Raw genomic sequence first — 25,052 nt, forward strand, 5'->3', positions numbered from 1 at the left:
AATAATAATAATAATAATAATAATAATAATTTATTATTATTTATCCCCCGCCCATCTGGCTGCGTTTCCCCAGCCACTCTGGGCGGCTCCCAACAGAATATTAAAAACATGATAAAACATCAAACATTAAAAACTTCTCTAAGCAGGGCTGCCTTCAGGTGTCTTCTAAAAGTCAGGTAGTTGTTTATTTCCTTGACATCTGATGGGAGGGCATTCCACAGGGTGGGTGCCACCACTGAAAAGGCCCTCTGCCTGCTTCCCTGTAACTTTGCTTCTGGCAGTGAGGGTACCCCGCAAAAGAAGAGAAGAAGAGTTTGGATTTGATATCCCGCTTTATCACTACCCGAAGGAGTCTCAAAGCGGCTAACATTCTCCTTTCCCTTCCTCCCCCACAACAAACACTCTGTGAGGTGAGTGAGGCTGGGAGACTTCAGAGAAGTGTGATTAGCCCAAGGTCACCCAGCAGCTGCATGTGGAATAGTTGAGAGGCGAACCCGGTTCACCAGATTAAGAGTCTACTGCTCTTAACCACTACACCACACTGTCTCTCCTCAGTGTCCTGGCTGGACAATGGGGGTGGAGACGCTCCTTCAGGTATACTGGGCCAAGGTTGCTTAGGGCTTTAAAGGTCAGCACCAGCACCTTGAATTGTGCTCAGAAACGCACTGGGAGCCAATGTGGGTCTTTCAGAACCGGTGTTATATGGCCCCGGTGGCCACTCCCAGTCACCAGACTAGCAGCCACATTCTGGATTAATTGAAGTTTTCAGGTCACCTTCAAAGGCAGCCCCACATAGAGCGCATTGCAGTAGTCCAAGAGGGAGATAACCAGAGCATGCACCACTCTGGCTAGACAGATAAACAGCTGCCCTGGACACAGAATTGACCTGCGCCTCCATGGACAGCTGTGAGTCCAAAATGACTCCCAAGCTGCGCACCTGGTCCTTCAGGGGCACAGTTACCCCATTCAGGATCAGGAATATGATATGGGAAGTGGCTGGCTGAGCCAGACTCACCTCACTCGCCACTAATGCCCCACCACCACCAAACCCTCCTGCACCAGGTGGTAGGTAGCATGTTCTTTTCTCTCTCCACCTTGCCATTCAAGGGGTGAGATCATGCCCTGGGACCTCTGCAGTCTCAGCCACCCCTTGTTCAGTCCTTTTTCTACCCCACCTAGCAGTTCAAAAGCACGTCAAAGTGCAAGTAGATAAATAGGTACCACTACGACGGGAAGGTAAACAGCGTTTCCGTGCGCTGCTCTGGTTCGCCAGAAGTGGCTTAGTCATGCTGGCCACATGACCTGGAAGCTGTACGCCGGCTCCCTCGGCCAGTAAAGCGAGATGAGCGCGCAACCCCAGAGTCGGTCACGACTGGACCTAATGGTCAGGGGTCCCTTTACCTTACCTCAGTGCACTCCTCACGGGTTACATGCTGGTGAAGCAGACCCCTGTAGCTTGCAGGACTGCACCCTCCTCCACTCACCAGCTGGTGAGCAAAGGGTTCGAGCCTGCTGACTTTTGCTCTACGCATGTCTTTGCCTGCTGAGACCAGGCACATGCAACCAAAGAAGAGCGTGGAGCTGCTTAAAAGCCCTTTTGCAAAGAACCCTGTACTGCTCTTTGCAGAGGCTGCCTGCTTACCACTCCTTATCCCAGATATCTGTTGGTCCCAGATAGTTCCTTGCGCCGCAGCCCAAACCAGGGTGATCCACGGCTGACTCAACCAGACTCAGTCAAAGCCTGGATCCACTCCGATCCACCCAATTCAGCCTGGGATTGGGGCTTCAGTCAATCCAGTGCACAGGTCAATTAGTTCCCTGACAAATTTGGTTCAAAATCAGCGCTTGATTCAAAGCCTCATCTTAAGAGGTGTTGAAATGCACGCGGTTTGGAACAGTTTAGCCCTCCATCTTGATACGAAATGGCCCCCAGTGGTTTACAAGGTGTGACCGGAAAGTTTGGTGCATGGTCACAGAAATCGGACAGCGAGAAATGTTCAAACAGACAATCGGCATCGGAAACCCATGAAATGCTCACAGCTGTTTACAGAGATGAAGCTGTAACTCGAAAGAGAGTGTATGAGTGGTTTAAGCGTTTCCGTGAAGGGCAGCAAACCATCGAAGATGACCCTTGGCCTGGCAGACCGTCGACGAGCAGAACGGTGGCAAATGTCAACAGAATTCATGAGTTATTGATGCGGGATTGGTGTTTGTCCGTCCGAATGATGGCGGAAGAATTGCATATTCCGTGTGAAATCGTTACTGAGGTTACTGAGTTGTCCCACCCTTCATATTCTCCCGACCTGGCCCCACCGGATCTCTTTCTTTTCCCAAAACTGAAATCTGCACTGAAAGGGCACAGATTTCCCAACATTTCACACATCCAAGCTGCTGTGACGAGGGAACTGAAAGCAGTACGAAAAGAGGACTTATCCAGAAGTTTCCCACAGTTCTACGAACGTTGTCAATGGTGCATTGTATCAGAGGGGGTCTACCTTGAAGGCCTGTAAGTCATGTATGTTCCAATATTTCTTGCTGTCCCGTTTCTGTGGCCATTCACTGAACTTTCCGGTCACACTTTGTACAAACATAGACCCGAACTTGCTCCTCACAGTGCCATTCGAACAGTTTGGTCTGTCACTTTGATAATTGCCTCTTGTGACGACTCCTCAGACTACAGTTCCCGGGACTCTGTGGGAAGCCATGACTGTTGAAAGTGGTGTAACACTGTCTTAAACGTATGAGACCAGAGCTACAATTCCCAGGAACCCTTAATGAACTACAATTCCCGGGACTGTTTGGGTGAAATCATGTTCTTTAAATGTAGGGTGTGTACGCAGTCTCTCTCCGTGTGACAAAATGGTTCCTTTTACCTTCTGTGTGTACATTACTGTACTTTATTAACACCCCCCCTCCCCTTCAGCCACGGTGATTCCCCCCCCTCCTCGCCTTAGCACTTCCTGAGCCGCGGCCATTTACTGCTCCGCTGCCCCTGCCCCCAGTCCAATCTTACAAGATGGCAATCAATTAACGGCGCACTCCATCACAATAAAACCATTGCCCACCCTGAGATAACTCTTTTTAATTGTTTTCTTACATTATAACATTTTGAGAGAAACTTCGGCGGCTGTAAGTTATGGCATTTAATCTCTCAAAGTGCTAAGAATTTAATGGCTTCCTTCCTGCATGCAAAGTGCCCCCAACACGACTCCCACCCGGAAAATTATATATATATAAAAGGGGGGACTTGGGAGGAATAGTAAGAGGTGGCGCCCTGCAGTCAAAGGGGCAGGGGAGTGGGGAAGGGCGCTGGGCTCGGAAGCGCCAAGGGGGCACGTCACCCGCTTGTGGGCACCCCAAACTCTGGATTCCCACGACGGCAATGGTGCTGAGCTCTCGGCATTATTGCAGGGGTGGGGGTGGGAATATATTGCCTCGCAATATGTTATCGGCAGTGCCTGATGCTCGATGGTTGGTAGGGCAGAAAGCAAGGAGACTCTAAGTTGGCAGAACCAAGGACAGGCTGTGGTCTAAACCACTGAGCCTCTTGGGCTTGCCGATCAGAAGGTCGGCGGTTCTAATCCTCGCAACGGGGTGAGCCCCCGTTGCTCTGTCCCAGCTCCTAAAATTCTATTTTAGAATTCTATTTCACAAATCAACACGACCTCATGAATTAGGTAAGGAACCAAATGCTATAAAATGCTATATGATACTATAAAACTTAAGCCATGCCAATTGAGAAATTTGATGTAATCTATGTATTATTTGATATTTTTGATATTACCAGCTGACGAATGCATACCTTATTTGACTGTAACTCGTGAGTAGGATTTATTCCTAACATTGAAATTTCTGGCCAGAGTTCTTGGTGTCTTTCTTTTCGCTGTCCCAGCTCCTGCCAACCTAGCAGTCCGAAAGCATGCCAGTGCAAGTAGATAAATAGGTACTGCCATGGTGGGAAGGTAAACAGCGTTTCCGTGTGCCCTGGTTTCCGTTGCGCCAGAAGCGGTGTAGTCCTGCTGGCCACATGACCCGGAAAGCTGTCTGCGGACAAATGCCGACTCCCTCGGCCTGAAAGCAGGATGAGTGCCGCAATCCCATAGTCACCTGTGACTGGACTTAACCGTCCAGGGGTCTTTTACCTTTTGTTTTTAACCTCTCTTGAGTTCTGCAAGCGGCAAAGCTAAGACTAGGGAGGATGAAGCAGAAAGCCAGGGATGCTCCCTTGCTGTATTGCTTGGCAGTGAGAAGGCAGGTGGGGATTGGGGGAAAGCAAGGTTGGTGAGGTGGTGCCCCATTTACCCTCATGGTAAATTACCCTTGATTATTAACAGTTCTTCAAAACCAGCCCAAGCCATGCGTGAAAAGATGGGGTGTACATTACACATACCCTCCAACATTTCTCTGCAGAAAATAGGGACGTCCTATTCAACAACAACAACAACAACTGTAATTTTACTATTTATACCCCATCCATTTGACTGGGTTGCCCCAGTCACTCTGGGTGGCTTCCAGCATATATAAAAAACATAATAAAACATTAAACATTTTTTAAAAATTCCCCTCTACAGGGCTGCCTTCAGATGTCTTCTAAAAGTTGTCTAGTTACTTATCTCCTTGGCTCGGCCGGGGGGGGGGGGCGTATCGCATAACTCCATACCCTCCAACATTACTCCGATGAAAATAGGAACATCCTAAGCGAAAGCGGGAAATTCTGGGATCAAATCAGAAACCGGGGCGGCTTCTGTAAATCCGCAACTGTCCCTGGAAAACAGTGACACTTGGAGGGTCTGATTACATGGCATGGTGATGTTCAGGCAACTATATTTACGTTTACACAACCGGATTGCTGAAATGCACTCTATGTTGGGTGTCTGTCGCGCTTCGTGCGGAAGCTGCAGTTAGTGCAGAATGCTGTGGCACGATTGCAGACAGGAATGAGGCCTTCTAAGCATAGAACACTTGTGTGCAGAGATCTGCACCTGTTTCCGATTTACCACCGAACCAAGCTCAAGGTTATCATTAGTACCTTGGAGCCAGTTTGCCTATGAGATCGCCTTACCCCGTTGTGTGCCCACTGGCCTCTTTGACTGGCAGAACTGGCACTTCTACGGGTGCCAAATTCCTATTCCGCCTTTGCAAGAACTCGGCCATTTCTTGTGGCAGCACCTGCAATTTGGAACTCCCTGCCAATTGATATCGAGCAGGCGCCTTCGCTGCACTTTCCCCGGTGCCTGCTAAAAACGTTCCTGTTTAAACAAGCTTATCCAGATGCTTAGAAAGTTGAGGCAATTTTAAAGTTTTGGGGTTTTTAAAAAACTTTTGTGTGCTTTAAAGCACAGCAGTAATTTCCCCCCTCGATGTTCCTGCTTTAGCTTTTCGTAAACGGCTTGGAGGTTTTCTTACAATCAAGCGGTACATACAATTTTATGGAATAAAATAAAACAAATAAATCCAGGGTGGGGGACTTTAGGCCTAGGTCAGGCCTCCCTGCCTGACCCTTGGGACTCTTGTCCAAGCCCCACCCACTTCATAAGCCCCACCCACCCCTAAAGGCCCTTTTCTACACCCTTCTTGCCTGTTTTTTTGCTCAAATTGGAATGCGCTCTTGATCTGTGACACTATTTCTTGCTTGCCTGGAGGGAGAGATGAGCGCATTGGTGTTTGCAGAACATCTGACTGAACGTCAGTTACTGTACAAAGGGAAATCTCATCTCTTTTGTTCCACCTGGCCTCACCCATCACCAGAATGCGGCCCCTGGAAGTTTGCCAACAGGGGCATGCCGCCCTGGTTTGCATGGGGTCACGTTGGAGACCAGACGTATCCCCACACCCCAAGCTTCAACTCCTAGAATAATAATGCCCTCTCTGAGTGTGGATCCTTGCGGAACCATAACAGGACTGCCCACCACACGAGAAGGAAATGTTTGCAGGACTCAGGGAACTCACACACAGCCTAGGTTGCAGAGATGCAAAAAGGGGCAGGAAATATCCTCTAAGGTTGTGCTCCCCCCAAAAAAAACCCAGAGAAGTGAGCATGCTGATCAGCCCCAAAATGCTGCCTGGGAACGGAATGGAGTATTTTCGAAAAGGGCATGATTGGGACCCGGAGAGGGAGAATGGCAAAATTTTGTTGCAGGTCTCACTTTTGCACATCCCCCCCTTCATTTCTCCTGCAAGACCTGCCCATTTTAGAGTCCTTCAACAGCAGGACCTGCCCTCAGGCGGTGCACACATTCCTCGCCAATTGCAGTTGCCATAAGGAATGTGACTGTTCAGAAGCCTTTGGCACTAAACACAACCTGTCTCGCTGCATGCATGCCTACACCATTCTGCAAGCCCCTTTTCACTTTCAGTCACGCATTGCCTTTCTTTTGAAGCTCTGTTCTCCCCTGGCGTACAGCCATGGCTTTGCCATGGGGCCGTCAGCAATATTTTTTAAAATTGAAGTGTTAAACAGCAACACCCACCCCAACCCCCCCCCTCCTATATGCCATTTATTTGTACACTGCTTTTCTGTGCTTTACCATGTCTCAAACAGTTTGCAATACAGTGGTACCTTGGTTCTCAAATTTAATCCATTCTGGGAGTCCATTCGACCCCCGAAACGGTTCGAAAACCAAGGCGCGGCTTCTGATTGGCTGCAGGAGCTTCCTGCACTCAATCCAAAGCCACGTAAGCCGCTTCCGACATTCAGCTTCCGAATGACGTTTGCAAACCGGAACACTCACTTCTGGGTTTGCGGCGTTCAGGAGCCGATTTGTTCAGGAGCCAAGCTATTTAACTACCAAGGTACCACTGTAATAAGGGAGGCAGGTGGCAATGTGGTCTAAACCACAGAGCCTAGGGCTTGCCAATCAGAAGGTCGGCGGTTCGAATCCCTGTGATGAAGTGAGCTCCCGTTGCTCGGTCCCAGCTCCTGCCAACCTAGCAGTTCTAAAACACGTCAAAGTGCAAGTACAGTGGTACCTCGGTTTATGAACACAATTGGTTCCGGAAGTCTGTTCATAAACTGAAGCGTTCATAAACTGAAGCGAACTTTCCCATTGAAAGTAATGGAAAGTGGATTAATCCGTTCCAGACAGTCCGTGGAGTACTTAAACTGAAGCGTTCATAAACTGAAGCAAACTTTCCCATTGAAAGTAATGGAAAGTGGATTAATCCGTTCCAGACGGGTCCACGGAGTACTTAAACTGAAATGTTCATAAACTGAAGCATGGGTGTAATTGGTTCCGGAAGTCTGTTCATAAACTGAAGCGTTCATAAACTGAAGCGAACTTTCCCATTGAAAGTAATGGAAAATGAATTAATCCATTCCAGATGGGTCCGCAGCGTTCATAAACCGAAAATTCATAAACCGAGGTGTTCATAAACCGAGGTTCCACTGTAGATAAATAGGTACCACTACAGCGGGAAGGTAAACAGCGTTTCCGTGCGCTGCTCTGGTTTGCCAGAAGCGGCTTTGTCATGCTGGCCACATGACCTGGAAGCTGTACGCCTGCTCCCTCGGCCAGTAAAGCAAGATGAGCGCCGCAACCCGAGCTGGTCACGACTGGACCTAATGGTCAGGGGTCCCTTTACCTTTACCACTGTAATGCCATATGTTGCTGTTGGTATCTGTCTGTCTTGAGAGACAAACGAGTGCACATCCAGGGATGAAGTTAGACTGGTGCAGAATCACAGTGCTTCCTATCAGTGCCGGATTTACGTATAAGCTAAACAGGCTATGGCTTAGGGCCCCACTCTCTTGGGGCCCCCAAAAAACATCCAAAGGAAAAAACCTGGATGTACATTTCCAAAATATAAGATAAAAAACAAATAAAATAAAACCTACATACAGCAACAGTGTTTTGTGTTGTGTAGGCTCCTAATTGTTATGTGCAAATGGCTTTAGATACCTATTTCGTCCATAAATTACCATATATATATTGTATATTCAACACACGAAACAGCGAAAATTTGTTGTTGAAAAAGGCTAGGGGACATATAAAGGGCCCCATTACCTACAGCAGCTTAGGACAGGGGTCAGCAAACTTTTTCAGCAGGGGGCTGGTCCACTGTCCCTCAGGCTTAAAAACCCAACATTGTTAACTATGATTATTTATTAATAATAATCAATTCAGCCTTTATATGGATTCCCCCCTTTAAACTGCACCTCCCCTACTAGAAACTCCCCTCCCTACAAACCTGAAATCCCAAAATAAAATCCCTCCAACTCACTTTTTTTAAAAAAGAAGCTCGTTTAGACAAAAATTTTCCCAAATACCTAAGCATAACCTATGATGTGGATTAGTTTTCTTTTATCTACTTTATTCCTGCCACCGTCACCACGCCTCGCCTGTTGACGGGAGTAAAGGGGGAGGTAAACCAATCTCAACGCCTTTACAAACGCAGCAACAGAACCAGTTTGAGGCCTAGAGGAAAGGCGGGAGCAGCCGGGTCTACGGCAGCAGCCCAACCAACGTGCCTACAACGTTTCCCTCCTTCCACAGCCTTTTATGAATGAACTTTGGGCGCTCTTGTGCTTCTTTTTTTATGAATGGGAGTTCCAGCCGTGAATGAATCTTAGAGCAGCTCGCGCGGATTGGCTCGGGGCGCTCAAGCCACGCCCCTCCCCGGCTGGATGAGGGCGACGCGGAGCCTTGATTGGCCGAGCGTGTCCCCCGCCCGAGGCGGGGGGATTCCGCCCCTCCCGCTCCTCCATTCACAAAGTCAATGAAACAAAGAGAAACAGAAAAGAGTCTGTTTCTGTGAAAGAGGAAACGACTCCCGGGCTGGAGGCGGGAGCAACCTTACTCGGCTCCGTCCCACGCGAAGTAGCGTAGCTCTGTTATCGAGGATCAGCTGCCCTGCGGTGGGGGCCGACTGCAAAGACCTGGACTGACCCCCCCACTCTTTTTCCAATCTCAGGTGAGGGCAGTTCTTTTTTTTCTTAAAAAACGTTGAGGGGTACTCTCATTTTGACTACAGAAAAATCACCATTTTATAGTTCAGATCGGGAAAAATAAATACAGATACAGTAAATGGACAAAAGTGCAAAGATTCACCAAACGTTTAGGGGTATGCTTCCCCCTGCGTCCCCCCAGAAAAGAGGCACTGTGTGAGGGGGCGGGGAAGATAACTTTTTAAGGCAAATGGGGTGGCGATTTCGCCTCACGTCGCAGAACTTTTCGTAAATTATACCGGGGAGGGGATAGGACGTGGGAACCATCTCTGGGGCCTAGTCCGGGAGAGAGCTGATTTTTGGATAGGGAGTCAGGATGTAGGAAAGACCCGGGGGGAGGGGGGGAGGGAGGCGGGTAGCCAAAGGAATGGGAGACAAATGGAAAAGAGTACTAGGGGCGGGAGACTTTCCTCACGCGACCCTGATGCGTATCTACTCGGAAGTAGGTCTCGCTGGGTCCCGTGGGGCTTACTCCCAGGTAAGTGGGCACACGCGTGCAGTCTTAGGCTAAGGAAAGCGAAGAGCAAACAAGGAAGCCGGTTTTGAGGAAAGGTGGGTTTTGAAGTGAGAGGTGTGTGTGTGTTGAAGTCAACATGGGGAGGAGGGCGCAGAGCAATCCCGCCCCCCCCCGGGGGTGGGAATAAACGCGAGTAAAGTAAAGTAAGCAAAGAGAAGAGGCTGAGAAAAGGGGGGGCAATAGGAGGCAAAATCCAGGAGGGGAGCTCCGTGGGAAGAGGGGGGTGAAGGTTGGAGGGGTGAAGGGTTAGAGGTCCATATGGGGCTGGGATTGAAAGGGGATCTAGGGCACTAGGGAAGAGATTAGGAAATGCACTTACTCCTCTCTCTTGAGCACCCTCTTCCTCTGAAGGGGGTCTTTCCCCTTCAATTTGTGGAGTGTGGGGAGAGGACTTCCCCCGCTTGGGTATTTCTGCTTGTAGCAGCAAAGAGAGGGTCAGTGAAAGGGGCTGTAATCCCCCCCCCCGGCCCTTTGCCGTCACCACATACGGAGCAACCACACAATATCACCTGACTTGTATGCAATTCTGCGACCCTTGTGTTTTGCTCAGCGTGTCCCGACTGCTGTGGGGCACGATTTTGGTACCTGTTTGTTTGTCCTATATGCAATTCTCCTTGCAGGGTCTGCTGCTGGCCCTCCATGTTGGCGAGGCATTCGCACCCATGACTGATGGGAGGATGAAAGGATATTTGGACCAGCAGGTGCCTTACACTTCTGCACAGGTGAGCGATGAAGGAGAATCTAACCGCTCGACCTCTTTCCTGGTCGGCCTTGCCTTTTAGCTTTGCAGCCTGTAGATCAGACTAGAGTTGAGGCGAGCATTGTCTTACGTCACATGTGTTATTTTTCTTCTTCTTCAAATGCAGAAACCGTCCGGAAATGGCATCCTGGAAGGCAGAGCTGTGATGGCTGCGCGGAAGAAATCCATGGATCCAGGGATACCCCACGTCCCAGACCCCGAAGGTGTGTATGTGGGAGATCCTGGAATGTGGGTTATCTATGGGGACCACTTGAATATACCACCTGCGTGAAGCCTGTTGGCACTGGAATAAAAAGATCCTGATGCAACACCGTGACCTGAAATATGATATTTTGGTACAGCTTTTGCTCCCATTTTACAGACTGAGGAACTGAGGCTGAGCAGGAATCCCTTCTCGTGTGACCCCCTAGCTTGTCACGGGTTTCCATGAGTTTTAATGCTCAATGTTTGGATTCTCTCTTTTTTTGACACTTCTGAAGCAGGCCTGGTTATCTTCAGTTCATGTATCTTAGGCTTCCCAATGCTGTCATTGCACAGCCTCTGGAATTGTCTGCAGCCTTGCCCGAGGGGCTGCCTGGTGCAGTTGCTACATTCCTCCAGCTAACAGATTTAGGCAGGAGAAGGGGACTTGCAACCTCAGTAACATCTGGAGAGCTACAACTCCTCCAAGTGCCTTCCTCATAAGAGGTCTGGAGGGTGGCAACAAAATAATGAAACTTTTCTGCTCTCCGTTTGTAGAATATTCCCCCCAGGGATGTTTGACTGATGTGTTAGTTATACATTTTTAGGTGCCAGGCAAAAATGTTGCTCTTTAACCAGGCCAGGCATCCCCAAACTCCGCCTTCCTGCTGTTTTGGGACTACAATTCCCATCATCCCTGACCACTGGTCCTGTTAGCTAGGGATGATGGGAGTTGTAGTCCCAAAACAGCTGGCGGGCCGAGTTTGGGGATGCCTGAACCAGGCCTTTGGCTGATGGACATCCGATGGCCTTTTAAATGTGTTGTGGGAGAGGGGATTATCGGTTTGTTTTCGTTTCTGTTTTCCTAATGTATCTTGCGCTTCTTAAATCGTAATTTTATGTTGTGAACTGCCCCTGAGAGCTACAGATGAAGAGTGGTGTACAGATCTAATTGTTGTTTTTGTTTTAACTGTGCTGCATCACCAGTTGGACCTTGAGATCAGAAACCTGGGCTGCTTGGAGAAGCAGGGCGCAAGCTTACCTGTAGCTAAGCTCTGCTGAGTTCCCCTGTGTTCTAGGCTCCTGTCACTTGTGTGCCTGGGAGCCTTGCTGCAAGATGGGTGATAGATAGCTCAGTCAGTAGAGCAGGAGACTTTGAATACCAGGGTTGTGGGTTCGAGCCCCACGTTGGGCAAAAGATTCCTTGGATCAGGGGGGTTGGTCTAGATGACCCTCCTGATCCTTTCCAACTCTATGATACTATGGTGCAAGGTATAAAACCACAAAATACCTAATAAAAATAAAAACAGCAACCCAACAGCCCCCCCCAAAAGCCACATTTTAAAAGGGCATAGGATGTAAATCGGATTAACCAAAGGCCTGGTTAAAAAGGAACGTTTTTGCCTGGCGCCTAAAGGTGTATAATGAAGGCGCCAGGCAAACTTCCTTGGGGAGAGCATTCCACAGACAGGGAGCCACTGCAGAGAAGGCCCTGTTCTCGTGTTGCCATCCTCCGGACCCCTCGAAGAGGAGGCACACGTAAAGAGGGCCACAGAAGATGATCTTAGGGTCCGGGAAAGAGGCAGTCCTTGAGGCATTGCGGTCCTGAGCTGTTTAAGGCTTTATAGGTGAAAACCAGGACTTTGAATTGGGCCCGGAAACTAAATGGTAGCCAGTGCAGTCGGACCAGGATCGGTGTGTAATATGCTCAAACTATCTTGCTCCGGTGAGCAACCTGGCCGCTGAATTCTGCACCAGCTGAAGTTTCCGAACCGCCCTACGTATAACACATTGCTGTCTTTCTGCTGCCGAAGCTCCATGGCTATCATACCCCGTCCTGTTCTCTTGCAGATCTCTTCCACGACCTGAACCAGTTTCAGGAAACCTGGCTGACTGAAGGTAAGGCTGAGCTGTTGGATTCCTTTCACTGGCCAACCCCTTCCTTCCCCTTCCCCTTCATCTTCTTTGGCCACCTCCCCCCCCCCCTCTGCTTCTAGAGACTTTTGCATATGTAGCTCAGGCTTGGGTAAACTTGGGAGTATGAATCACACCATTGTGTTCTTATTTGCTTATGAAAGGAACTTGGCATGCCCCCCCCAAAAAAACTTCCTTTTCCAGAATGGGCCGGCCTGGGACAAACGTTTGTTTGCTTTAAACTTGCAGGGAGTTTCATCTCCTTCGCAGATCTGAAGATCTGCCACCTGCTTTTAAACTTTTGAATGAGGCACACTGTGAAAAAAAGAAATTAAAGGCTTCGAGTTTCCTTTTCCCCTTGGCTTGTTAGGTTATAATATCTCACTCCACTGTTTCTCTGCTTCTCGACTGACGTCGGCCTGGGAAGGGGGAACCTGGTGATTCCCCGAGAGCCCAATTAATGCTGATAGTAGTTAATTGCAGCTTTGAAGTGAGTTTTTGGCTTCTGTTCTTGGAGGCGGTGGATCTAGGGACCTGACATTTTGAGAAAGGTTTAAACGGGTTAGAAATTGTATTGTTTACTTCACTTGCCATTGTTCTCGGGCAGTGAATCGCCCAGGAACGTAGCTAAGATTAAGTCATAAAGGCATCCCATCGGCACTGATGACCAATTTTTCAAAAGAAAGAAGAAAGTGTGTGTTGTAAGGGGGAATTCCACCAAGATGACTCACAGATGTGTTCATATTGCTGCAGGAGATTTATCAACTGAGTGCCACAATGTAGCTTGGTGCTTATTTCTCATATGGCCAATAATTGGAAGGAAAATAATTTATCAGTGGAATTGAGCATCTTGAAACACGGCTTCTGTTTATAAATACCTAAAAAGCAAGCTACTGGATCTCATGGTTTTAGAGAGAATCTTCTCCAAAACTTTTCCCCTTCCTGCATTCAAATGATTTAGGAAACTATTTTCAACAGGTTCCAAATAATTTGAGAGTCTGGATCCTAGAAATGGAATAGGTTTTGCAAAGTTGGCCCAGTACATGCAGGAACAATCTGCACGGTATATTCTGCTTCTGGAATTTCCCTTTCCACCCTCAATATTGCCTAAAGAATGTGACAGTCCTATTGGTAGTACTGCATGGTGCTTGGTGTATGTAATTGTGACTGTGTGTGGTCAGCTATATTGCAATAAACATAAGGACTAGAAGCTTGGGCGTTGCGTTTCCGCTTCCGCTTTTTTATTTTTCTTAAAATGCTTAGTATGTCAGAAATTCATTTCCTGTACTAGAATTCTATGCTCTAAGATCTGCTGATTGTGTTGGCAGTGGTCTGAGGATATTTGAGAAGAAATGTAGTACCCTTGCTTTATATTTGTGAAGGGGAGATCTTCCAGCTTCGGGGAGGAGGGAAGCTTAGAGTCGAAATAGGTTTCATATGGTGCGTCTTCATCGAACATATATCTGACAAACAATGGGAGAGAGGGAATGGATTCTGGGTGCTTTCACTTCAACGTGTATTCCAAAAGTAGTGCCAAAGTTTCCCCATTCCTGGCCTAGAGTATTCTCACCCAGAGGATCACTTCCCTCCCTCCTGTTCAGTACTGCCGAAGTTCGCCAGACTCTTAATGTGGTTTCCTCTGTACAAGCCTATCCAAGGCTATTTTGGTTCCAGATTGACTAGACAGAAGCACATGGTTGTCCCATAACATTCTAGCAACAGAAGCAGAGCTTTTCGGCACCCAAAATGCCAGGCCGTGCCTTTGCTTGGTATCTTAAGGTCCATGTGTGTACATTTCACAAATATGTGAGATGAACCCCATGCGCTTGGAACTGAAACTTCCAGGGATTTAAAAGAGGAAACTCAAACTTTCAAAGAGTTGCAACTCTTGCAGCTCAGTCACATCGAACTGACAAAAGAAAAGAAAAAAAGCATTTGCCGGAACAAAATAGTGAAGCAAAAAGATACGTTGATTCATTAGATTTGGGGAATTTGTGCCTCTCTCTGGGGAATAGGGACAATAGGAAAATACAGATTCTGGGTGGTAGGTGGCGGGTTAAGCATGACACCCTCAGAGGAGGGCTGCCCTCCCCATCTGGAAGTGGCAAGACATGCAGACTGAGAAACCTTTAACCTGATCTTCCTGGATATGCTGTGCAAAGCGGGAATAACAGCCCTCTGCTAATTGTGGATCCTCTGCTAATTGTGGAGGGTAGCTCTTTGGAAACAGCTTGTGCAATGCATTTGCCATCGATATCAGAATCTGCAGGGGACTTAAAAATCGTAGAGTTGGAAGGGATGCTGGCGTTGTTTAGTCCGACCAGTGTTCAGAATTAGCCATGTGCATTTTGCACCTGCCTATTGTGCCACTTGCGATCAAGTGAAGATGCCTGGGCCACCAAGATGTCCCCTGACATCTCCACCATCTGGAGGTGCAATACTGTAGAATTCTATCCGTGATATTTTACCTGCGCTATCAGGATGAATTTCAGGAACCAAAATGCTTTTCGCGTGCGGCCGGAGCAGTGAACAATGTTATAGTGAATTGTTGCAGCTTGTCTTCACTTACCCCACCCTGCTGCTGTGCTCTGAGTTGTGAAAAATATTCTTAACGTTATGAATGGTCCGTGTCACCGTTAAGAAAAAAAGGTTGGAATCAGCCAATATATACAGGGCCGGATTTAGGTTTGATGAAGCCCTAAGCTACTGAAGGTAATGGGGCCCTTTATATGTTCAGCTGTCCTTTGTCAACAGCAAATGGTCACTGTTTTTTGTGCTGAATATATGCCATATGGAAATGATCGATCCAGTGAAATCCTAGGGAGCAGGCTAGCAGGCAGGGCCCGTGCATAGCTGCCAAGTTATCCCTTTTTTAAAGGGATTTTCCATTATGCTGAATAGGCTTCCTCGCGAGAAAAGGGAAAATTTGGCAGCTATGGGCCCGTGGCTTCATCATAGGAGCCTACACAACACAAAACACTGTTGCTGTATGTAGGTTTTTTTAATTAAAAAAATCTTATATTTTGGAAATATACATCCAGTTTTTTCCCCTTTAATTTTTTTGCCCCCCCCCAAGAGAATGGGGCCCTAAGCTATAGCTTGTTTAGCTTATACGTAAATCCGGCACTGAATATATTTTTTGTGGACTGTCCCTAGATAAAAGTGACTTTTCTTCTTTAATTTCTTAGAGCTCTTAACCTAGTTCAAGGTTGTCATCTGAACTAGCCCGATATTTAACTGATAATCCATCCCAGTCAGTCCACCATTTGAAAAATAAGACTTAATAATAATAACAACAACAACAATAATAAATTTATTATTTGTACCCCGGCCATCTGTCTGGGTTTCCCCAGCCACTCTGGGCGGCTTCCAACAAAAATTTAAAATACATTAAAATGTCACACGTTGAAAACTTCCCTGAGTTTTTAATGTGTGACATTCCCTGAGTTTAGAGCCGTCTTGCCCCAAAATGGCAGCTAGACATTCTGTTTTGGCGACTGCAACCTTGGTTTACGGAGCCATTTGGTCCCTAGCTTGTATACCTGAGTTTCGAACACGTGAGTCCAACCCGCTACGATGCAGGAATCTCAACACATCGTCCCTCATCCAAGTTGAACCCATACCAGACCTTGCTAAGCTTTGCAAATGTGCTAGCAGTTTTATTTATCCTTTGCTGCTCCCCAGTGAGACTTAAGATCCTGCCCAGCAATGTTGTGCCAGAGGACAGGCACTGAGCCAAGGGCATGGGGAGGGCTGTGGGGCCAAGGCTTCGATCCCCAACCCCAATGCAATGGTTAAACTCTGCGATCTCAGATTTCTTGGCGTACATTGGAACTTCGGAGACAGGTGATGACCGCACCTCTTTTTGACAGGCTTTGTTCTGGGATGGTGTCAAAATGAGAGGATGCTGGGAGCTGGTTTGGGGAATGCAGCCGATCAATGTTAGCTGGCGTTCAGCTAGTCTTGAATGTGCCTTTTCCCCCTCCCGTCTCGGCACACATGCTGAGCTCAGCTGGGGTTTGTGTGGCCCAGCCTTCCCTTCCCTCCGGGGTGGGCGGGGGAACGTGTGGGAATTTTATCTGGGATCACAATGGCTTATAATCATAAAGGGCATCATCGCACAGCAGATGTTGTGATTTTCATTTGAGCGATGTGAGCGTGTTAACAGACTCTTGAGAGATCCCTGCATGCCAGCCTTGTAAATAACATGGAAACCACAGTCAACGGGACTCCTAAAGTGTACAGGAGCAATAGCATTGAAACAAATAACAGTGCTGCATTTCACAACTGTAGTGCATAAAACACTTGTGAAATAGAGATAATATGTCCAATTTAATTTAATTTTTTTTAAATAGCATTTTTTAAAAAATAGCCTGCATTTCCATGCTAGCAGCAATAACAGCCAGCACGGTAGTAATATCAGAATAATGGAAACACAAACAAACCGTGAAAATACTAAATGTATATGCAACCAGAAGACTTCTTCTCCATTTCACTGGTGTATTTTCCTCAGGGGACAGACTCTGTCCCCTGAGGAAACTACACCAGTGAAACGGGGAAGAAGCTAGCCACCCGTCAGAAAACAGATGAGGACGCATGATACATCGTAGCACTTTACAATTGGACTTTTGGCACTTTATATGGGACTTTTGATATTTTGAACATTGCACTTTCTGAATCTTACTTGCCTTTTCAGATACATTGTACATGTGAAGTCTTCTGGTTGCCTATACATTTAGTATTTTCACAGTTTGTTTGTGTTTCCATTATTCTGCATTTCCATGCTGGCTGTGGAAGAGGAGAAGCCCTTTCCATCACAGCCAACAGGTTAGTTAAAAAAAAGAAAAGCCTTCTGCTGCCAAGTGTACTGGCTGGAGGTGTGTGACAAGGCGATCTGTTACGAGTGGCAAGGCTACGTCCAAACCAGCCGTTTTGATTTGTGACGGATATTTATTGGCTCCTATATCTGTAATCCTGACATTTGTTTCAGGAGCTGCGGGTGGGACAGCATACGGCACAGCACAGAGTTAACATACGGAACTCACTGCCACAAGGTGTGCAGACGGCCACCGGCTTTCAGAGAGACAAATTTGCAGAAATATGCCAGTCTGCCCCTCGGCTGCATTTTGATGCTGGTTGTGGAGAAGGAAAGTTCGGCAGTGGAACGGTCTCCCTCGGGAGGTTGGGGGGGGGGGAACTCTCCTTTCTTGGAGGTTGTTAAGCAGAGGTCAGGTGGCCTTCTGTCATGGATGGTTTAACTGAGATTCCTGCATTGCAGGGGGTTGGACTAGATGACCCTCGGGGTCCCTTCCAACCCTATGATTTTCTGCTTGCCTTTGGTTAGCAGGCAAGCTTTTAAATAAAGCTGCTGCTGGAGAATGAGGTCTGTTGCCTTATAAGTGGGTGGCGGGCAAGATGGAAATACATGACTATAATAAACTCTTTGTTGGATCAGAGCAAAGACTTGTCTAGTCCTGTGGCCGGTCATAAGCCTCTGGAAGCTTTCTTGCAAGGCAGGATGAGAGAGAATAATCCCTCATTGCTTGCCTCTAGTATTTGGCGTTCGATCTTGTATCATGAAGGTTCTATGTAGGTACTGTACTGGAGGCAAGAGCCCTTGATTTAGGCTCCATGGATATCTCTTTATTTTATTTTATTTTATTTATTTATGATTTTTAGTTATATACTAGGTTGCAATTTAGCCGATTGCGTGGCCCCCAGCTCAAAGGGAGCCTCAGATTGAGACCCTGGTTCTTTTTTTGTCATTTCACAACTTGTTTTTTGTATGTGCCTTGAACCAAAATGCGTTGGCCTGTTTGAAAGCAGCTGCTTGCTTAAAAAAACAAAACAAAAAACCCTCTCCCTGCTTCTTAGGCAATGTAGTCTCTGCTTCTTGAGTATCCTGGTAATTTTTAGCCTATTGCAGATGTGAAGAGAAATGTGGATTCCCTCTCCCCCTGCCCATCTTTCCCCGATTCATTATTTTGTATTTTGGAGGCTGCTGGTATCGAAAACACATCTGATGGAGTCCTTTGCAGGGAAGGAACCACAGCTCAGCGGTGGACTGTTTTCTTTGTGTGCAGAAGTTCCTTTTTGAGCATCTAGTTGAGAAAGTGATTCGGTAGCAGGAGAAGGAAGAAGACTTCTGGATGGAGAACCATTAGCAGCCTTGAAGTGCTTGATGCTGGGCTAAGTAGAAAAAAAATCAGCCTGGCTCTGTATAAGGCAGCAGCTCTCTGTGCTATTAAGGTAGATGCTCCAGCTACCTTGGATGAGCTTTCCGGGCTTCTTGGTTGCTTGCCAGTCAACCCCAATGTCTGCTAGAGAGGAATAAATTTGCCGTCTCTAGGAGGAAATGTTGAGCACTCCTACTGTCTGGCCTCGTTCAAATGCTTTGGCCGGGGCGAATTGAATCATGGCATGGTAGATGTCTTTCCAGCCTTGGCTTGCGGATACGCAGAGATGGTGAGTCCTTTTTTCACAAAACCGATCGATTATCTGTTTTTATTTAAAAGGGGGCCACATTGATTTGAAGTTGGGACCCTAAGGCTGCAATCCTAGGGATGCTTGCTTGGTTAGTACACTTGGATCTAATGGTGTGTTGCTTCTAGGTAAGCAAGCTTGGTATTCCAACGAAATGCTGTTTTTAAGGAGAATAATGTTTTTAAGAAAAATAATGTTTTTAAGGAGATCCATGCAGAATATATGGTTGGGATGTGATTCATCTCCATAGCTCTGCATTTGGAAGGATTCCTGTGGTAAATCTGGGATAACTTTTTGACAATAAGAGCTGTTTGACAGTGAAACGGTCTTCCTTGGGGATACAGGGCCGTCTTTAACCAGGGGTGCAAGGGGTGTGGGGCACCCGGGCGCCGAATACTGGGGGGGCGCCAGGCACCCACCGCTGAAACTGCCTAAGCTCTTAACTATCTACCTGTTATGAAATAATAAATAATTTTGATCAAGCAAGAAAAGCTCCCCCTTCTAAAGCATGTCGTTTCAGGAGTCATTCTCGAGATTCGTTAATTCAGAATGGTGGATGATGACAATAATAAACTCTGGGGAATATTATTTTGCAAGTGATCTTACATGAGGGATTTTTTAACATCCCGTGTTTTGTAAGTGACGTTAAAACAAGAATGGTTAGAAAGCAGACCCTTGAGCTGAATAGGGCTCCTTCCCAGAACGCATATCGCTTCTTTGCAACATTCAGGATCAGGAATGACATGCCAGGAGAAGAGGATGAAGGCATATGTGAATATTGTATTTTTTTGTGGCGGGGTGGGGTCTTCCTTCAACTCAACTGCACTGGGTGAGGCTGATTTCGCACCTGGGCCTCCTGTTTCTTTATTTTGTTTATTTAAATCTTTTTTTTAAATAATCTGCATTTCATCCAAAGGACTTACTAGTTTTCTGTGCATTAGCCTGATTCGATTTTTCCGCCCCCATGGAATGGATACAGGACTATCTCTCCCCGTTTCTCTCCCCCCCAATCTTTCCTTTGAGTTTATTAGGCTGAGGGTGTGGCCCAAAAGTCAGCTAGTGAGCTCCCCTCTGTACGATGATTTGAACCTCCCAAAACCAAATCCAGTATTCTAACTCCTCTGCTACGGGAGGCTGTCAATTCCTACTTTAGATCCTTTCAGGCTTCCATCTCTCTCTCTCTCTCTCTCTCTCTCTCTCTCTCTCTCTCTCTCTCTCTCTCTCTCTCTCTCTGTGTGTGTGTGTGTGTGTGTGTGTGTGTGTGTGTCTGTGTTTACTAGAACCTTGAGATCCACCAATAAGAGCTTGATGCAAAATACTTAGCACTTAGAATCAAGCTATTCTGACCCCAAGATTCCCCTCAGTACGCCAGAATGGAACAGAGCTCACAATCCTTCAAATCTACTCCTAGTATCATTCCTTGCTTCCTTCACTTCAGCAGTATAATGCGGCATGGGTGGGAATTATTTTCTTGGCGTTGTTAAACAGTTGGGAGTCAGAAATCGTTGCTTATCTACTTCAAATTAGCCAGAGATCTACAGCTAGATCAGGATCTGTCTTCTGCCTCTCCCTACTGTAATGTACATTCAAGGCTGTGATCTCGTTCCGTTTATGTGTTTTACGTTCACACGTGCTTTTTCCTGGAATGGCAGCTTATGCCTTGTATCTATTTATTTTTAAATCATACTTGATTGGCATGACACACCCAGTAGATGTCCATATGAAGTTATCACCTTCCATTCAAATAATAATGAAATGGTGTCCATCGGTAAACGCGATGAGCGGGTGCTGCAGTTGCCCAAATGTAGCATTAAAAGTAAGAAAAGATAAAAGCTCTGATAATGGAAGAGGAGGGGCTGAATAAAGGAGCTTGTGGGAGCGGTTTTGCAATTGATTCCGCTTCCCAGGGAAGTCCGGGAATGGTAGTTGCGTGAGGATTGGAGGTCTACAGTATTCCTTGGGGAACCATGACTGTGTAAAGTGGTATGATGCCACTTTAAATGTATAGGGTACAGAAACCAGTTAGAAGGTTGCCAGCACATTTTGCTGTATAACTTTTGCTGTATAACTTTCCTTCTACTGGGGCTACTATAAACCGAACCTGTAATCCTCGGATGTAGGGTGGTATACATAAATTGAATAACTTAAAATAATAATACCTACTACCAGACCCTCCAATTGTCCCTGTTTTCCAGGAACAGTCCCGGATTTACAGAAGCCGTCCCGGTTTCTGAGTTGATCCCAGAATCACCACTTTTCCTTAGGACATCCCAATTTTCATCAGAGAAATGTTGGAGGGTATGGAGTTATGCGACCCCGGAGCCAAGTAACTATATAACCTTTAGAAGACATCTGAAGGCAGCCCTATATAGGGAAGGGGTTGTTTTAATGTTTATTTTAAAAAAAAAATATGGTCCTTTCCCCTTGTTTTTGGAGAGGCACTGCTAGTGACTGTGGGCAATAACCGTAAGACTTGGGAGAAGGCAGCTTCCTATGTTTGGTATTCCATTTTTTTAAAAAAAGCAATGAATTTTTATTGTTTTTCTCAGATTTCTTTACATCAACAGATACAGTTTACGTTTGTACATTACGTAGCTCTATCAGGCTTTGACTTCCCTCCTCCCTTAAGTAGGTACCTCAATTCACTTTACTCGCGCATTTTACAATTTCCCAAAATTAAATGCTAACTCAATACAAAAGATTATACTCGTATTAAATCAACATTGTAGGATCCAATTTATGCCCGCCAGAGTCTTTAAATTCTTATAGCTCTCCTTTGCATAGTCCATAAATTTACTCCACTCTTCTCTGAATTTCGTGTCCTCCTGGTCAAATTTGCCAGCTCTAGATATTCCAACATCTTCACTCACCATTCCGCAACTGTAGGTAGTTCCTGCACTTTCCATCTCTGGGCTATTAATACTCTCGCTGCCACTGTGGCGTACATGAACAGTCTTTCGTCTGCTTTTAAAATTTCATTTTCCATCAGCCCTAACAAGAAGGCCTCGGGTTTTTGGGGGGAACGTATTGGTATTCCATTTTCAGTCCCCCAGCTTTCCCCCCTTTCCTTTCATTAGTTCAAGCCAGGTCGAAGTAGGGTGGAATATCCCTTTAATTCAGTGCCATGTGGAAGGCATTAAAAAGCACCAGCCTCTCAGAGAAGTTCTATTTATACTACGCAAGCGGAAACAAGACATGCATTTGAAAGAAACCTGAATGGTCCAGGGAAGGGATTGAGGCGGGGGTGGCTCAGGGAATTGAGACTGATGGATTTAAAGTGCCAGCGAAACTGGGCAGTGGATTGCTTATTCTTATGATTTCAGAGATAATACCTCATTCTATGTGACATGGTAGCATTTTTTTTAAAAAAAAATAAATATTTATTCATTTTACAAGCAAAAACAAACAAACAAACAGAAAAACAAACAAACACAAATATTATTTATAAATTCCTAATTTTCCTTAAACAATGGTATGTGACTCTCCACAATCCCCTCCATCTGAATTTCATATCAGATCATCTTTGGCAGTTCTAAAATTCAATACATCACCCAATTCTATCTACTTTAAACTTAACCTATTCTTCTATATTTACACCGACAGCCTCAAACACTAAAGGATATTAAATTCACTAAAGGATATTAAAATCACTAAAGGATATTAAATATTACAATATTTTCCAAGATATAACTTAACACATTCACTCCATAAGACACACAGACATTTCCCCTTACTTTTTAGGAGGGGGAAAAAGTGCGTCTTATGGAGCGAAAAATACGGTAAATTTCTTCCAATCTCCTTCCTTCACCTCCTCTTCTTCGTGGTCGCAGAGTCTCCCAGTCAGTTCGGTGAGTTCCATAAAGTCCATCATCTTCATTTGCCAGTCATCTATAGTTGGTGGTATGTCTTGACTCTTCCAATTCTTCGCAAGTAGTAGCCTCGCGGCAGTTGTGGCATACAGAAAGAATGTAGTGTCCTTTTGGGGGATTTCCTCCCCTACTATTCCCAGTAAAAAAGCTTCTGGTTTCTTAATAAAAGTGTCTTTCGACAATTTTTTCAACTTGACATGGTAGCATTTTAGAGCTATCCCTGGTAAAATAATAATTTAGTATGACTTGTTCTTGGCCTGCAACCCTAGATCTGCTTTGTCGGCGTCTTTCTGCCTTGAGAGACAACGGAGTGTGCCTCCGGGGTTGAAGTCAAACTCATGATGTCCTGCTCCTTCTGGGATAGTTTGTCCACCTTTGGTCCCCACCCTGCACTCAACTCTCACCTGTGGCTCCATATCTGTTTACCTGGGAGTCTTTTTCTTTGGCGATCAGTTTAAAAAGTGAGTCTGCAAGTGACTGTGGAGGCCATTTCTGGACCCACAGTGGGGACATAGATTTCCGGGCAGGAATTGATCACGGTGAGAGTTTGCCAAGCATGCCTTCCTCTTTACACTTTTCTCCCATGAGTCCTGAGTTCGAGTGCCTTCAAAGCCCACGGCTGTTCTTCAATGGGAGTGCTCGCAGGCCAGTGTTTCCCAGTTGTCGGTGTTTATACTACATTTATAAAAGATTTGCCTAGCGAGAGTCTTTAAACCTCTTTCGTTGACCACCAGCATTGCGCTTTCCATTTTTAAGTTCGGAATAGAGTAGTTGCTTTGGAAGACGATCATCGGGCATCCGCACAACATGACCAGTCGAACGAAGTTGATGTTGAAGAATCATTGCTTCGACACTGGTGATCATTGCTTCTTCCAGAACACTGGCATTATTAGTTCGCCTGTCTTCCCAAGTGATATGTAAAATTTTTTGGAGACACTGTTGATGGACTCTTTGGAGGAGTTGGAGATGGCGTTTATAAGTGGTCCACATTTCACAAGCATACAGTAAGGTTGGTAGTACAATAGCTTTGTAAACAAACATTTTGCTTTCCCTGCAAATGTCCTGTCCTGGTCCTCAAACACTCTGCACTTCAGTTGGGAGAAAGCTGCACTCGCAGAGCTCAGGTTTACCTGGGAGTAAACCTCGTTGAACACAATATATAAGGACTGTGCTGTTTAATTCCCTAACCTAGACTATTGCTTGAGAAACCTAATGGAAGTGAGAGTGATCACAGAACAGATAAAGGCAGGAGATCCCTTTTCACAGAAGCCACTTAGCTTTTAACATTGGATATGTGTGCATTTAGCTGCCTTTCTGCAGTGAATAGGCTGCCCAACCCTGGTGGGATATAATCTGTGTTCCTACCTGGGCACTGTAACATTTCTTACTCTCATATGGCAACCCTTTCCTGGCTTCCTCCCCATTCCTATATCCAGGAGAAACCTTGTCCTTGCATTTAAAAGTCTCCCTTCGCCATCTCTTAGCCCAGGGGTCAGCAAACTTTTTCAGCAGGGGGCCGGTCCACTGTCCCTCAGACCTTGTGGGGGGCCGGACTATATTTTGAAAAAAAATATGAACGAATTCCTATGTCCCACAAATAACCCAGAGATGCATTTTAAATAAAAGGACACATTCTACTCATGTAAAAACATGCTGATTCCTGGACCGTCCGCGGGCTAGATTTAGAAGGCGATTGGGCCGCATCCGGCCCCCAGGCCTTAGTTTGGGGACCCCTGTCTTAGCCATTTGGCTATAGGGCAGTACAGTATATAAATTCAAGTAAAAAATAAATAAAAATCATGCAGCAGTGTATCTCCACCCTGTTCTTGTTCTTAGGAGACCCCATTCCCCTTCCCCAATCTGGAAATTGTAGCTCTGCGTGGGGATCTGGGGTCTCTTAACAACCAGGGTTCAAAATTAGCCGGGGGCCGGGCATGTTTTGCGTCTAGTGCAGGTCCAATTGTGACCACGTGGAGATCTCTGGATGCCAGGTTGGCGACTGGGGAAAGCAAAATGTTACTGAAGTATTTTCCTTGGATTTGTTTTATTTTGCATTGTTTTATTTGATGTTCTAATGCAGGCATCCCCAAACTGCGGCCCTCCAGATGTTTTGGCCTACAACTCCCATGATCCCTAGCTAACAGGAGCAGTGGTTGGGGAAGATGGGAATTGTAGTCCAAAACATCTGGAGGGCCGAAGTTTGGGGGTGCCTGTTCTAATGTGTTGTAAACCGCTTCGAGAGTTCTCCTTTAAAATACAAAGTGGCGTAGAAATCAAATGAACAACAACAACGAACATCAACGAAAAGAAATGGCACTTAGACGTTCCATGGTGGTGATGGCAGCCTAGGTTTAAGGTGCTGTTTGGCGAATAAGTTATACACCT

General features: G+C 46.2%; 1 protein-coding gene across 2 annotated transcripts in view; it reads left to right on the forward strand.

Annotated features, from left to right (window-relative positions):
- The first annotated feature begins 8,708 nt into the window (after positions 1–8,708).
- The window catches only part of ETV4 (ETS variant transcription factor 4), a 39,312-nt gene continuing 22,968 nt past the window's right edge, over positions 8,709–25,052 (forward strand). Inside the window, exons 1-4 of one of the 2 annotated variants that reach the window (XM_035136399.2) lie at positions 8,709–8,910; positions 10,082–10,183; positions 10,328–10,424; positions 12,253–12,300. In XM_035136399.2, coding sequence (XP_034992290.2) covers positions 10,124–10,183; positions 10,328–10,424; positions 12,253–12,300 — 205 coding nt within the window. In that variant the 5' untranslated portion in view covers positions 8,709–8,910; positions 10,082–10,123. The remainder of the gene's footprint in view (positions 8,911–10,081; positions 10,184–10,327; positions 10,425–12,252; positions 12,301–25,052) is intronic. The other variant, XM_060281418.1, reaches the window with a different exon arrangement.

This window comes from Zootoca vivipara, chromosome 13, assembly GCF_963506605.1.
Source record: "Zootoca vivipara chromosome 13, rZooViv1.1, whole genome shotgun sequence".
NCBI lineage: Eukaryota > Metazoa > Chordata > Lepidosauria > Squamata > Lacertidae > Zootoca > Zootoca vivipara.